General features: G+C 35.1%; 1 protein-coding gene across 1 annotated transcript in view; it reads left to right on the top strand.

Annotated features, from left to right (window-relative positions):
• LOC117914738 (small subunit processome component 20 homolog) overlaps window positions 1-14025 on the top strand; it is a 65656-nt gene that overhangs the window by 41714 nt on the left and 9917 nt on the right. Inside the window, exons 21-28 of the mRNA XM_034830194.1 lie at window positions 3881-4017; window positions 4106-4287; window positions 4427-4822; window positions 5579-5704; window positions 6096-6161; window positions 6252-8071; window positions 8146-8425; window positions 9988-10221. Of these exons, the coding sequence (XP_034686085.1) occupies window positions 3881-4017; window positions 4106-4287; window positions 4427-4822; window positions 5579-5704; window positions 6096-6161; window positions 6252-8071; window positions 8146-8425; window positions 9988-10221 (3241 nt within the window). The remainder of the gene's footprint in view (window positions 1-3880; window positions 4018-4105; window positions 4288-4426; window positions 4823-5578; window positions 5705-6095; window positions 6162-6251; window positions 8072-8145; window positions 8426-9987; window positions 10222-14025) is intronic.

Here is a 14025-nt window from a genome sequence, read left to right on the forward strand (position 1 = left end):
ACATTGTACTTTTTGTTTATTTATTTATTTTGTCAAATGTTGTGAAATATCAATTTTAATACATATTGATGATTGGATCTGCTAATGTTATACTCCTATTCTGAGATAGGAGTAGGGTCTCTATGCAGCTTATTAATGGAATCATAGATTTAGTGTATGCATCTGATCTTCACTTCATGATATGTAGGAAAAGTTATTAATTCTATATACATTTAATTTCTTACATCTTATGATATGTGCACATGATTTAGGTTGGATTTTTTTATTAAAAGGAACATGGACTGCATTTTAAGCAATTTGTTGTGTGCAATAAGTAAAGAGGAGAAATCTGTTACTGATAAATATTCCACATTATCATTGTGGAAAGTGCAAATAAGATGGAAAAAGAAAAATGCTAAATTAAGCTTGGGTTGTATAGTTCCAGAATGAATACGATCATCTAGCCAATATCTGACGTTAATTTCAGCCATGGTAGGTAGATGTTTTAGTTATCCCACAAAATGAACATATCTCCAGGACCAATAACTGATATTTCCCCCTCAATCTGCTCGTCAGCCACCCAAAGACCACCAACTTCCCTCAGGCCTTTCAAAGTTGGAGGAATCTTTCTCTATGAAAAATCTTCACCCATCAGTTTGCAAAAGCTAGAACACTAAACTTCCTATAACTATCCTTTCTAGATTGCCCAAATAGCAGCTATTGAATTTAAGCTTCAAAAGACAAAGGGCAGCTTTATAACACAACAGACCTAGGAACCTAAGGGAGAGAGATTGGATGTTAAAATGAAAAGAATCCTGTTTCATATGGAGCTCCTTATCCTCTTTTCTGTAGATAGGTTTCTTTTTGTTCTGTGGTGCATGAAGGTGAGTTCCAAATGCTTCATGCCATCTTCTTCCTTTCTTTCCTCTCCACCTTCCCCCTTATTACACACATGAGGGCATGAATGAAAGAACATCAGGGTTTGCAAGGAAAGACCAAAACACAGAAAGGTAAATATAAAGAGGCATAAATAGGAGGTGGACTTGCCCTTGAGGCCTAGCTCAGGTGGTAAAGGGATGGGGAAGGTTTGTGGGAGGTTCCAGGTGCAAGTCCCAATGGGGACAAAAATTTAACTATCAAAAAGAAAAAAAAAAAAAAGAAAAAGAAATAGATAGGAGGTGGACTTTTAGGCCTTTAGGCCAACTCCAACTTATGAATGAAATCTGAAAAGGACAAGCGCCCCTCTCCTATGGAATCCCTAGACTACAAAAATAAAAATTGAAGACAAGCTTTTCCCATCAAAAAATTGATAGCTCCATCCGCTAAAAGATTCTCTGATTCCACTTCTTCCAGATGCACTGAAAACCAGCACAAAGGCACACTTCACTGATCTTTCATGCTCCTTTTCCCCACAAAACACACTTCCCAATTGGCTAAGAAATGCAGCCCAGGATGAGGCAATGCACATGACATACCAAAGAAAGAGGGTGAAGTCCAAGGAGAGCTAGCCACCTCATAATGAAGGGGAATATGATTGGTCAACTCCTGACCAGGCATGCATATACAACTCCAATTCACTAGAATCCGGACCCTCTCAACTAATCTATTCTAGGAATCTTTACTCATACGCTACTAAGTCAAAAAGATAGCTTTCGGTGAAAGTCTTCCTGCCTTGTAATTTCATTTACTCCTTTCAGATTCTCTTTGACTGCAGAAATTGAGCCTTGGTAAATAAGGGAGCTCTAAAGCATATTGGTCTAATGTAGCTTTGGCAATTTCCATCCCAGCTCAGGTGGCCCTTAGGCCTCACTGCACCTGTGTGAAACCTAAGTTAACTTAGTTCCTTTGAAATGTCCCATGGACAGCAGGAAGGAGAATATATTTGTGGGGGAGGGGGTGGGGGGTTGGAGGCACTTTATTATTTCAACACTATACATGAGATAATTTGGTGACTCCCAACTACTAAGATATGATTTAGCACTTTAGCATTCCTACAAGACTCAAGTTCCTTATCATGTGGTCACCTCCATACCTTTTTCATAGCCAAGCTACGACTCTCCTCCTCAGGGGACAATGAAGACCATGAAACGGGTTGTACAACCAATGCCCTGGGTAGGTGATTTTTTCTGTCATAGGAAGAATTGGATCCATGCAAATGAAGCTGAATATTTAAAAAAAAAAAAAAAAAATCAGAAACCCAATAGATCTTTTCTGTTAATTGAAAAGAACAAGGACAAGACATCCTTCCACAATGTACAAGTTTAGATCAAGACAAGGGAATGGAATCTTTTACAAGTTAGATGGTATTACTACCCACTTTATGGTGATCCTATTTCTTTGGTCATTCTGCTGTAGGGCAAACCTAAGATGCAGAAGCATTAATATTAGAAAAATAGTACTATGTGAAAGTGTCTAGAGTGCAAGAAACAAGGTTAGTTATTGTTGCATGTGCAAATCAAGTGAATTTTTAACCATTTTCCTTTTCATTCTTGATTAATTGGGATTTGTGGGGGGGCTTTTTCCCCATCTTTTTTGTGCACTTTTAGATTACTTTGATTCTTTTTGAGATTGATGAGAGAGTGCTTGCAAACTGGAATGAAAAGTTCCTTAGAAGGCATATGAAAATGTAGCGTGCAGACCCCATTATGCCTGGGTTGTTGCTGTTGGAAACATAAAAGGAGAATATTGGATGGAATTGATGTTTCTGAAAGGATATATGCTTGGGAGGCATTCATTCTTGGAATTCTGCCAATAATATGGGTTGTCTGAGGTGCTAGGGTATAGGGGTTGTGCAGTAAGATGAATATTAGCAGCTCTTGGTGCTATGTATTCTTCAGTAGAAAAGAAAGATCTCTTTGAAGATCTTGAATGTGAACCTTCTGGGAGGGAGGCTTAGGGTGTGTGATCCACAAATGGACAGGTACCATTAGTAGATTAAGTTTTCCTAGAGATAGATGATTCATCTGATAATTTTAGTCATTCTATCGGTCAACAATTGATGGGTACCATAAGTAGATTAAGTTTACCTAGAGAGAGATGATTCATCGGATAATTTTAGTCATTCTATCGGTGACAGCTTTGGGATGATGGAAAAGACTTTTGATTGGTCAGGCTCACCAAATCTGAATGAACTTGATTTTCATTCCCTTAACCACTTAAATGTCATGGTCCTGAGCTTATTATTTTATATTGATATGGACAGATTGTACTTGGAAAGTGTAGAATGATGTATATAAATTGTGATTGGGTAATGGTTGAATTGTCTTCAGGTGGATGTGACTGTTTAACTTCCTTTTGGGATTTAGTTTAGATGAAATAGTCTTGGCTTAGCTTTATTATTATTTTTTTGTTTAATATAAAGCCGTGTAAGCTTTCATTTTCTCTCTTATTAGAAATAAGCCGTCTTCTCCTTTCTAACAGAAAAACTCTTTTCCTATGGTTTGATTTTTATAATGAAGAAAACAAAATTCCTCTTGTTTCAACATGTATGTCTTGTTTTGAAAGAGTAACATTCTTTTTCTGTTGAATTACTTGTAAGGTTAATAAAAAGAATATGGAATTGTAATCATGTATCCTTTTCTTGCAGTCTGACTTTAACTTTTATGATTAGGAAATAGATTCACTGTTTTAGGAGTCATAAAGCAAATTTTTTGTACCTTGGATTTTTTTAGCAAATTTTCAGTAGTATTCTTTCTTTGGATTTTTCATACCTTAGGTCGACTACTCTTAAGTGTCAATATCCATTGTTTTGTGGCTCACTTCAAAAAGGTTTTTAGTAAGTCCTTACAAGTGCTGAAACAATTTAGTTTTCTATTCTCAGTGATATATCTTGTGCATACGGAATTATGATCTTGTGGTTGAATGAACTCTCTTTGTGGCTAACCTTTCTTGATGGTAATAGGAAATTGGTCAAATATCCTGGAGAAACAGAGCTTAGAATTTTCAAATTGTTGTCAAAATATATAAAGGATCCATTGCAAGCAAGGAAATTCATTGATAACTTGCTCCCCTTTTTAGGAAAGAAAGCTCAGAATTCTGGTAAGACAATGGCTCATCAATTTCTATCTTGGTACTTGTTGTATAAGCATTTGTTATGTCCATGAAAACCTGTTTTTTTTTCTTACAGATGCATGTGTGGAAGCTTTGCAAGTTATTCGAGATATTATACCAGTTTCAGGGAGTGAAACTTCTCCAAAAATTTTGAATGCTGTTTCTCCTCTTCTAATTTCTGCTGGACTGGATATGCGTTTGGCTATTTGTGATCTTCTTGGTGTTCTTGCTGAAACCAACCCTTCGGTACTCTCTGTGGTAATAATTTTTGTTTTTGTTTCTTTAATTATTTTATTATACTTTTAATTCTTCATTTCTGTATTCCACTGGTATGCATTTCTTTGATTTTTAAATTCAGCAATTGTAGCTGTCTTCATAGTCCTTCTTGTTAATGCAGGCAAAACTCATAAGTGAATTGAATGCGACCTCTGTTATGGAAATGGGTGGCCTGGATTATGACACCATAGTTCATGCTTATGAAAAGATGAGCATGGAGTTCTTTTATACTATCCCAGAGAATCAGGCACTGGTCATTTTGTCGCATTGTGTATATGATATGTCATCCAATGAACTGATCTTAAGGCACAGTGCATATAGGTTACTGGTTTCTTTTGTTGAATTCTCCATCCAAATTCTTAGACTTGAAGTGAAGAGTGACCATGAAATGCCTGAAGCAATGGTAACATCCATAGCTGATGGTTGTTGGACTGAAGCATGCATTCAGCGCATGATAAACAAATTCCTTTTGAAGCATATGGCAGATGCAATGGGCAAGGAAACTTCTGTTCAGAAGGTATATTGTTTCTTTTGCCTGTGATTAGTACTTATTAATTTGAATTACAAAAGAGAAATAGGGTCACTATTCGCCTACTACTAATAAGGGCGGAGAGTGGATTCTAGATTATATCTTTCGCTGTGTTTTTGTGTGCATGAATTTACTCCTGAACAATATATTAGAATGCAGTCTATTTATTTATCAATCGAATGGGAATGTCCATATATTAGTTCAATACAGCTATTGTTTTTTTCATTTTTTTCCCCTTTTTTTTTATGTGTGTGTGTGTGTGGGTGGGTGTGTGGGGGGTGTGTGGGTTGGTGTTGTGAAAGAATAGGAATATTCATGTTGCTGATACAGAGAGAGGTTGCATAAAATTGTGTCTTAATAATATTTTAGTTCAATACAACTTTCTTTTTTCTTGGAGTAGTAGTGTCCATATAGCTGATGCAGATAAAGAAATTGCAGCCTGCCACAAGTTGTTCGGTATAAGACTTTTTTTGAGTTGAGTTGAAAATTGATATAAAGAGTATTACTAAGTACTGAAAGTTTATTGGAATTTTAACTATTATTCTTTCATGAGTTTCAAATTTTATGGTGGATCTGGCTTCTTGGTAACTTTTTAACCAGCTTTTTCAAAGATAGATCATCCTTCTTGTATTTATCAATTGATTGATGAATGAAGATGGTTTGTTTCTGATAGTAAAAAAGCGTAAAATTTTATGACTAATTAATATTGGCATGGTTTTAAAAAATGGCTGGGTGTGTCCTCAGGAATGGATTGATTTACTAAGAGAAATGGTGTTGAAGCTTCCAGAGGTGCCAAACCTTCACTCCTTCAAGATTTTGTGCAGTGATGACCCAGAAGTAGATTTTTTCAATAATATTATTCACTTACAGGTGAGTTTCTCTTATCATTTCCTCGTGGGGCTCCATATGTTAATGTGTATATCGTTCCCTGGGTAAACATTCAATTCATAGTGTTAGGATGCAACATTGTGGACTTCAATATTTAAATATTTTCTTTTTACAAATAGTTACACATCATTTCATCTGAAGTATTTTTCCTCGCTGTAAAAATCCCTCCTGAGTGGTGTCTGATGTTTTTCTCCATGACAAGATGCAAGTTGACTGCTGTAGTTTCCCTGTCATATTTTTGCTATCATCCTGCCATATTCATGTAACAAAAAAAATTTCCATGATATGTTTCTTTGAGATGGATGGAACCTAAAGAATAATTACGAGAAGGTGCTCTTTGTTTCCTCTCATGTGTTGACATTCCTTCTTGCAGAAGCATAGGAGATCAAGGGCATTATCACGCTTCAGGAATGCCATCAATGCAGAGGGTCTTCCAGAGGTATTATTTCTTTTGCCGTTCCCTTATTGTTCTACTTTTCATAGTGCTTACAACTTATGGGAATCTTGCTATGTTGGTATTACTTTCCAGGTCATCACCAATAAAGTTTTTGTCCCGCTTTTCTTAAATATGTTGTTTAATGTACAAGACGGGAAGGGTGAACATATCAGAAGTGCATGCTTGGAGACCCTTGCTTCTATTTGTGGTCACTTGGAATGGAAATCGTATTATGCATTATTAATGAGGTGCTTTCGGGAGATGACTGTTAAACCGGACAAACAAAAGGTGTTATTGCGTCTAATTTGTTCTATTCTGGACCAATTTCATTTTTTGGAAACTTGTTCAAGTCAAGAAGCTAAAGATTCCATGGATCATGTTTCAAGTACCTGCACCGCTGAAGCTAGTTCTTCAACTGTGTTTCACAGTTGCACCAGTTCTGTTACAATCACTGAGATACAGACATGCCTTCATGATACTGTGTTCCCTAGGATACAGAAATTGCTGAATTCTGATTCAGATAAGGTTAATGTAAATATCAGCCTTGCTGCACTTAAATTGCTAAAGTTGCTTCCAGGGGATATCATGGAATCACAGCTTTCAAGTATTATCCATCGCATTTCAAACTTCCTAAGGAATCGCTTAGAAAGTGTTCGTGATGATGCTAGGTCTGCTTTGGCTGCATGTTTGAAGGAGCTTGGGCTGGAATACTTGCAGTTCATTGTCAGTGTCTTGCGAGCTACCTTGAAGCGAGGATATGAGCTGCATGTATTGGGATATACTCTCCATTTCATTTTGTCAAAGTGTCTTCCTATAAGTGGAAAGTTGGATTACTGCTTGGAAGATCTCCTTTCTATAGTAAAGAATGATATTCTTGGAGATGTTGCTGAGGAAAAAGAGGTTGAAAAGATAGCTTCAAAAATGAAAGAGACAAGAAAGCGCAAATCTTTTGAGACCTTGAAATTGATTGCTCAAAGCATCATGTTCAAAAGCCATGCCTTGAAGCTGCTTTCACCTGTTATAGCTCATCTGCAGAACCATCTGACACCAAAAGTGAAGTTGAACTTGGAAACTATGTTAAATCACATAGCTGCTGGTATTGAATGCAATCCATCTGTAGACCAGACTGATCTATTCATCTTTGTATATGGCCTTGTTGAAGATGGGATTTCTAAAGAAAATTGTCGAGGTGAACATTCAGCAGTCATGGAGACAAATGAAAAACGCAAGACTGATGAGCCAAGGAAGAAAGTTTCTCTAGGGAAGGTTGTGGGCTCTGAGTCACACTATGCACATCTGATTACGGTATTTGCCCTTGGGCTGTTGCACAACCGTATCAAGAACATGAAACTGAACAAAAAGGATGGACAACTTTTATCAATGTTGGACCCTTTTGTCAAACAACTGGGAAGCTGCCTTAGTTCTAAGTATGAAGATATATTATCTGCTGCTCTTAGATGCATTGCTTTATTGGTTAGGCTGCCTTTGCCAGCTCTTGAAACCCAAGCTGATGGAATAAAGTCTGCTCTACTGGATATTGCCCAAAGTTCAGTAAATGCAAACAGTCCTCTGATGCAGTCATGTCTAAGTTTGTTAACAGCACTTCTGCGGAGCACTAAAATTACCCTTTCCACTGATCAATTACATCTGTTGATCCAATTTCCACTGTTTGTTGATCTTGAAAGGAATCCTTCTTTTATTGCCCTCTCTCTCTTAAAGGCAATTATTAGCCGCAAGCTGGTTGTGCATGAGATATATGATGTTGTCACTCGAGTTGCAGAATTGATGGTAACAAGTCAAGTGGAGCCAATTCGTAAGAAATGCAGTCAAATTTTATTGCAATTCTTGCTTGATTATCATCTTTCTGAAAAACGCTTGCAACAACATCTGGATTTCTTGCTTGCGAATCTCAGGCAAGTATCTGATGGCACACAAAGTTTATGCTTATTTAGTTTTCTATCTTATAATGATTTCTCTCTTTTTACAGATATGAGCATTCAACCGGAAGAGAAGCTGTGCTTGAAATGATCCATACGATTATAATCAAGTTTCCAAAAAGCATTGTGGATGAGCAGTCCCAGACATTATTTGTCCATTTAGTGGTTTGCTTGACTAATGATCAAGACAATAAAGTCCGCTCCATGATTGGTGCAGCTATAAAGCTTTTGATTGGACGTATAAGCCCACATTCACTTCATCCCATTATTGAGTACAGTCTCTCTTGGTATTTGGGTGAAAAGCAGCAACTATGGAGTGCTGCAGCACAGGTAAAATATTGAAATTGTATTTGTAAGAGTTATATGGTAAGTGTATGAGTTCATGTATAGGATTACAGCTGATTTCATGAACCTATGCGTCAGATAGAAATGGAAAAAGGGGGAAAATATAAAGAAAAATGAAGAGAAGGGGAAAAAAGATACAAATTCTATTTTAAAATTATAATAGTAAATAAAAAAGTTATTAAGAGAAGATGGTATGTCCAACATGAGAAGCATTTGATTTTTTGCTTGGGTTTTACTTGAGGGGAACCTTCCCTCCTCCCCCCTCTTCACCTCCTCAATCATCTTTGCTTTAGTATGAAGGATTTGTCAGCCTTTTTTTTTTATCAATAAGCAAAAGAATTGTATTGCAAAGAGGCTCTAAAATAGCGACCCACAGAAATACAGTATAGAGACACTCACCCCTTTACAATAGAACTTTCTGTTTCCCATAAAAGAGTATCCATGATACACGGAAAAAATTAATTATAAACTATAATAATAAGGGCAAAAGTTATTAAGAGAAGGGAAAAGAAATTATAGTAGTGAGGGATAAAGTTGTTTGAGAGAAGGGAAAGTTGCAGATTTTATTAAGAATTATAATAGAGAGGGGAAAATTATACAGGAACAAAAGTATGTGCATGAGAATGATTGATTGTAAAACATTTGCCACCATCGTGGGATTAAGGTGGATATTTTTTTTCCTTTTATTTTGACCCGGGGTGGAGGGGTGGGGTGATGCATGGGGAGGATAGGGATTGGAGTGTGGAGTGCCTTTTTTTTTTTTTTTTTTCTTTTCCTGTCTCTCTCCCTTTCTGAATATCTTTGCCTTAGTATGAAGGGTTTCTCATCCTTTATTCTAATAACACTCTGTTCCCTATAAAAAGGTACCCATAACACTGGTTATTGGTAATTAAAGAATCAAAAGAAGGAAAAAAAAAAAAAAGATCATTTGAGTTGTCAGATGGAATACTAGGTGTATAGATAACAAATATTTCAAAGAAAAATTATAAGATAAAATTAAAATTGGAAAATTATGGAAAAGAAGGAATGCATTTTTCAAAAGAACACCTGACCAATATGATAAGAGAATGTGGAACTGTATGCTCATCCTAAATTTACCTAATTTGAAATAATGTTCGAATGAGGGGACTTTTTTGTTTTTTGGAATATTGAATTTAATGCTCCAAGTATTTTTATTTATTTATTTATTTTTTGATTTACTTATATTTGATTATTAGTCATCCTTGACATTAAAGGGGAGCATATATGTTACAGTGAAAAGTGAGTTCAAATAGTAGTAATATGGGATGAAAAAACCATGAGTTAATTGTCATTAGAGTTGTAACCTCATTTTCCTTGTATGTATCATGTTAGGATTTGGAACTACACAAAGTTCCAAATCTGTCAATCTGACATATGCTCTGATTCAAAATTTGAAACTATAAGACCTAGGATGTAAGAAAAATGCAGAAAAACGAAGCTCCACACTGGCTGTGCCATTCCAATTTTTTATATAAATATAGTGGTTTCATTTATTTGTTTAATGACCTCTGAATGTTTTCCTTCAGGTCTTGGGGTTCATGATTGAGGTCATGAAGAAAGGATTTCAAAGACATATTAAGAGTGTTTTACCGGTGATGAGAAGCATTTTGCGGTTGGCTGTTAAATGTGGTACTGATAACCAACTAGATCTTTCTAATGATGTTGCAATTCCTCTCTGGAAGGAGGCATATTATTCTTTGGTCATGTTGGAAAAGATGCTACAACAGTTCCATGAATTGTGCTTGCAAAGGGAGCTTGAGGTACAAACAATTCATTCATATCATGGATGCATAAATGTATCTTTTATGTTTTTAGTAATTAATGTAGATTGAAGTTATGTTTAATGTTTCCCTTCTTAGCTGGACCAGTGACCAAATAGTGCCAACATAAGGCCTGGGTGGTTGTAGCTAGAAGGCCCTGGTACCAAAGCACATTGATTGGGTTGAGAACACTAATTAGGCATGTGCACAACTAGAATGGGGTTCAGAATTAACAATGTTTTTTAACTAAGAGAGGTTGTAGGCTAAGAACTGATGGGATTGGTGATTAACTTGATTTTATGTAGGCTACAACTTGGTAGTACAACTCAACCTGAACCCCACCTGATTTTATACTGACTTGGGCAACTTAATTTGCAATTTGGATTGGGCTGGGATAGAAAAATGTCAACTCAAATTAAATTCCCTAACTTGATTTTATGTTCATATAAATTTAAAATTATATATATGTATGTGTATTATTTGAATTTTTTTAATTCTTATTTTCGATTTTTTGATTTATTCTATTAATTATATCATAGGGTTGTTATTAGTAGGGCTGCAACATAGGAGGTTGGGCAGGTCAAAAGGCTAACTGTGCCATATTATTTTATTATTTTATTCTTATTTTGGATTTTTTTTATTAATTCTATTGGTTATAGCATAGGGTTGTTATTAGTGGGGTTGCAACTTGGGCGGGTTGGGTAGGTTCAAAAGGCTAACTGTGCCACACCCACCTATCAATGGGTCTTACCCATGTCAAATCCAACCCTGGATTGGGCTGCAACTTCTCAACCCATGCCAAGCCTCCAACAAAAAAAAAGAAAAAAAAAAGAAAATAGACATAATAGTGTCCTTTTGGATACACTTCCTTTTTTAAAAATAAAAAATAAAAAATAAAAAACTTCATTATGAAAGTGAAGCATCTTGTAAAAAAAAACATAAATTTATCTTATGTCTTTAAAAATCACTTTCAGAAATTTTAAAAAATGAGGTAGTAAAAGGTTCTTTATTCCTCGATTTTTTAGACAATTTTTAGTAAAATGATTACTTTTTCAATGCAAGTCCCTAAGAGTTCTTATATCTTATATAAAAGTTGCTACTGTTTTTTTTTATTTTAAAACATAAAACAGGTAGTGTCCAAGCGGACACTTAGTTTAATATAATTTAAAAATGAGAAAGGTTAGAGCTCTTTCCTTATTTCTTTGTTTTTATTTTTATTTTTATATATTTAAAATAAAATAATATTTTTCATAATTAAAATAATAATAACAATGTGCAGGTTTAGGTTTCGATGAGTTGTTTGTCCCTACAGTGCAGGCCAACCCTACTATTTTTCAATTGATATTTTTCTAACCCAAGTCCAATGCTAACTTGTTTAAACCTTGCTCATGTCAAACCTAGGCACGGGCTGGATTACCAAGTTGCAACCCTAGTTATTAGGTTAATTGAGCAAATGAATGCTATAAATTTATATTTATCATATTGATTTGCAAAGGTTTTAGACTTTTAGTTAAGTAGATGTTATTTATTTATCAAATGTGGATTGATTGGTAAAAGATTTAGTGAGATGTGAAGTTTCTATAAATAGTTATTTGTTTGTAGGTTTATTTTGATTATATTTTGGGCATCCATTCTTATTTCAAGCTTTGAAATTTCGTTGTCAAATCAATATTAAATGTGCATCAAATGTAAGTTAATTGATAGTCAATTTGTTGAATAGACGTAAAATTTAATTACTTGTTTTTAGGCTCACCCCGACTAGACCCCAATCAATTTTATGAGTCCAACTTGATCAACTTGTGCAACCCAAAGATATAACATGAGCCTCACTCAATTAAAACCTGAGTTCATAAAAGAGGCTTGGATTTGGCAACTTCGGTTTTAGACAAATGAGCTTCATGTTTAGATTGAGCTTGGATTGATTGATTGCCAACCTGATCTGACCCACCCGAATTGCACCCTAAATTTTATGCCATCTTATTAGTAGAGTTGTCATTCATTTCCTTAAATCAGTTCCTACTGTTTCTATCAACTGATAAACAAATTGATCAAGAATGCCTATCAAAAAAAAAAAAAAAAAAAAGGAAACGAATTGATTGAGAACAAGACTATTTATTGGCCGTTTATGTTGTAGATTAGTTATCTTGAAAGTTTAGAGCTTTCCTAATCTTCTCATTGAAGGGGATTGATTGGTGTGATATATTGATTAGTCTTGGGAATTATAGTTGTTTAAGGATAAGCCTAAGACCTTGAGCGGGGATGTTAGAATCAGTCAATGCCTCTGACAATGCTTTATCTTTGACTTCTTTTTTTTTCCTGATAGGTTATGCTTGACTATAAAGTTAATGCCCATCCGATATGAAATCAGTTTAGACATATAACCAATCTAAGCTTCTTAGTTTCCTAAAATAAAAAAAATACTCATTGACCAATTATTAATCACTCAAGGAAAAGAAAAATAAACCTAAATAAACTACTTTTCAATTGTTTAAACAAACATAGTTATAAATTTGTAGTTATTCTGAGAGGATATGGACTTGTACAGTTCTGCTGCCCTTGAAAGCGTCTTTCTGCTCAAGGCTGAAGGTTGTGTTTCACTTCAATGGATGTTTCCAATCCACTTTGCTTTTGTAAAACTGAGGCCAACTAAACTTTGTTAAGACTTGAGTCAATTTTCCTTAGTATTATCAATGTTGAAGTTGAAAATTAAAATGAACTAATTTATTAAAAGTTTCATAATTCCCTTCCTACTTTTATTTGCTCTCTCTCTCTCTCTCTAGGGGAAACTATCGAGCTTCTGAAGAATTTTGTTCTCTCGAGGGTTCTTTTCCTTCATGATTGCCTTAGAATGCAAACCCTTTTCTTGCTTTTTGATGTTTTTGTTTTGGTTTTTTATTGAGACTAGTTAGTGATCCTGGAGCCAGTTCTTGGTGACCCCTCTAATTTATCTCCTCTAGGAGTTTTGACAATGACCGAAGCTCATTACAATCTCTAAGAGCCTCTGCCTGGAGCCAGATCCAAATTTGATCAACTTTAGGTCCTTGTGGACCCGCATTTTTCACATGTGTCCCCACTCAATGGTGAGACTCATTTTTATATGGTGAAATATTAGTTTTGGAAAAGTTGGAGTCGCCACTTATTTTACTTTAAAAGGGAAAATAAAACAAGAAAGAAAACCTTAAAGAAGTGACTCCATAGTTTTTTGGAAAAGTGTGTCTTTGAAAAACCCGAATCTAGGTCCGGGGATCAGGTTACCTATTGGGAAGGTACCTCTAAAAGGTAGCACCCCTCTAAGCCCTACAAATGTCTCTACTGACTAAGTTGAGGGAAATGAGGCAATTAATTGGTTGATTATAGATACCTAGGTAGGCTAGGTGATTTCAAAAAATAGTATGCCAAACAAGAAAACCAATCACAAATCATAAAGAAGATTTAGGGTGTACATGGACCGCTTCTTAAGTGTTATCACAAGACATCAATGGTTAGTTTGAAAAATAAAACACACAATATGTTTTTTACCCTAGTCTCTTAATCAAACATGACAAGCTAAACAAACAATAAAAAAGATATGCTGAACAGGTTAACAATCGCATACGAAGCAATACATAACGATCATGTATAAAGCAATACATAATTTATGGAATTAAGATACGAAGGTAAGAAGCGTACTTGAATAGCATAGGTAACTTGTAACATGTTTCCACAAGACATAAGGGGTTAGATAATAAATAATAAAATAAAGAAATCTTAGCATGCTTGTTATCTAATTAGCATAGCAAAAATTATCAAAGCAAACGAAATAAT

The sequence above is a fragment of the Vitis riparia genome, chromosome 5, assembly GCF_004353265.1.
Source record: "Vitis riparia cultivar Riparia Gloire de Montpellier isolate 1030 chromosome 5, EGFV_Vit.rip_1.0, whole genome shotgun sequence".
NCBI lineage: Eukaryota > Viridiplantae > Streptophyta > Magnoliopsida > Vitales > Vitaceae > Vitis > Vitis riparia.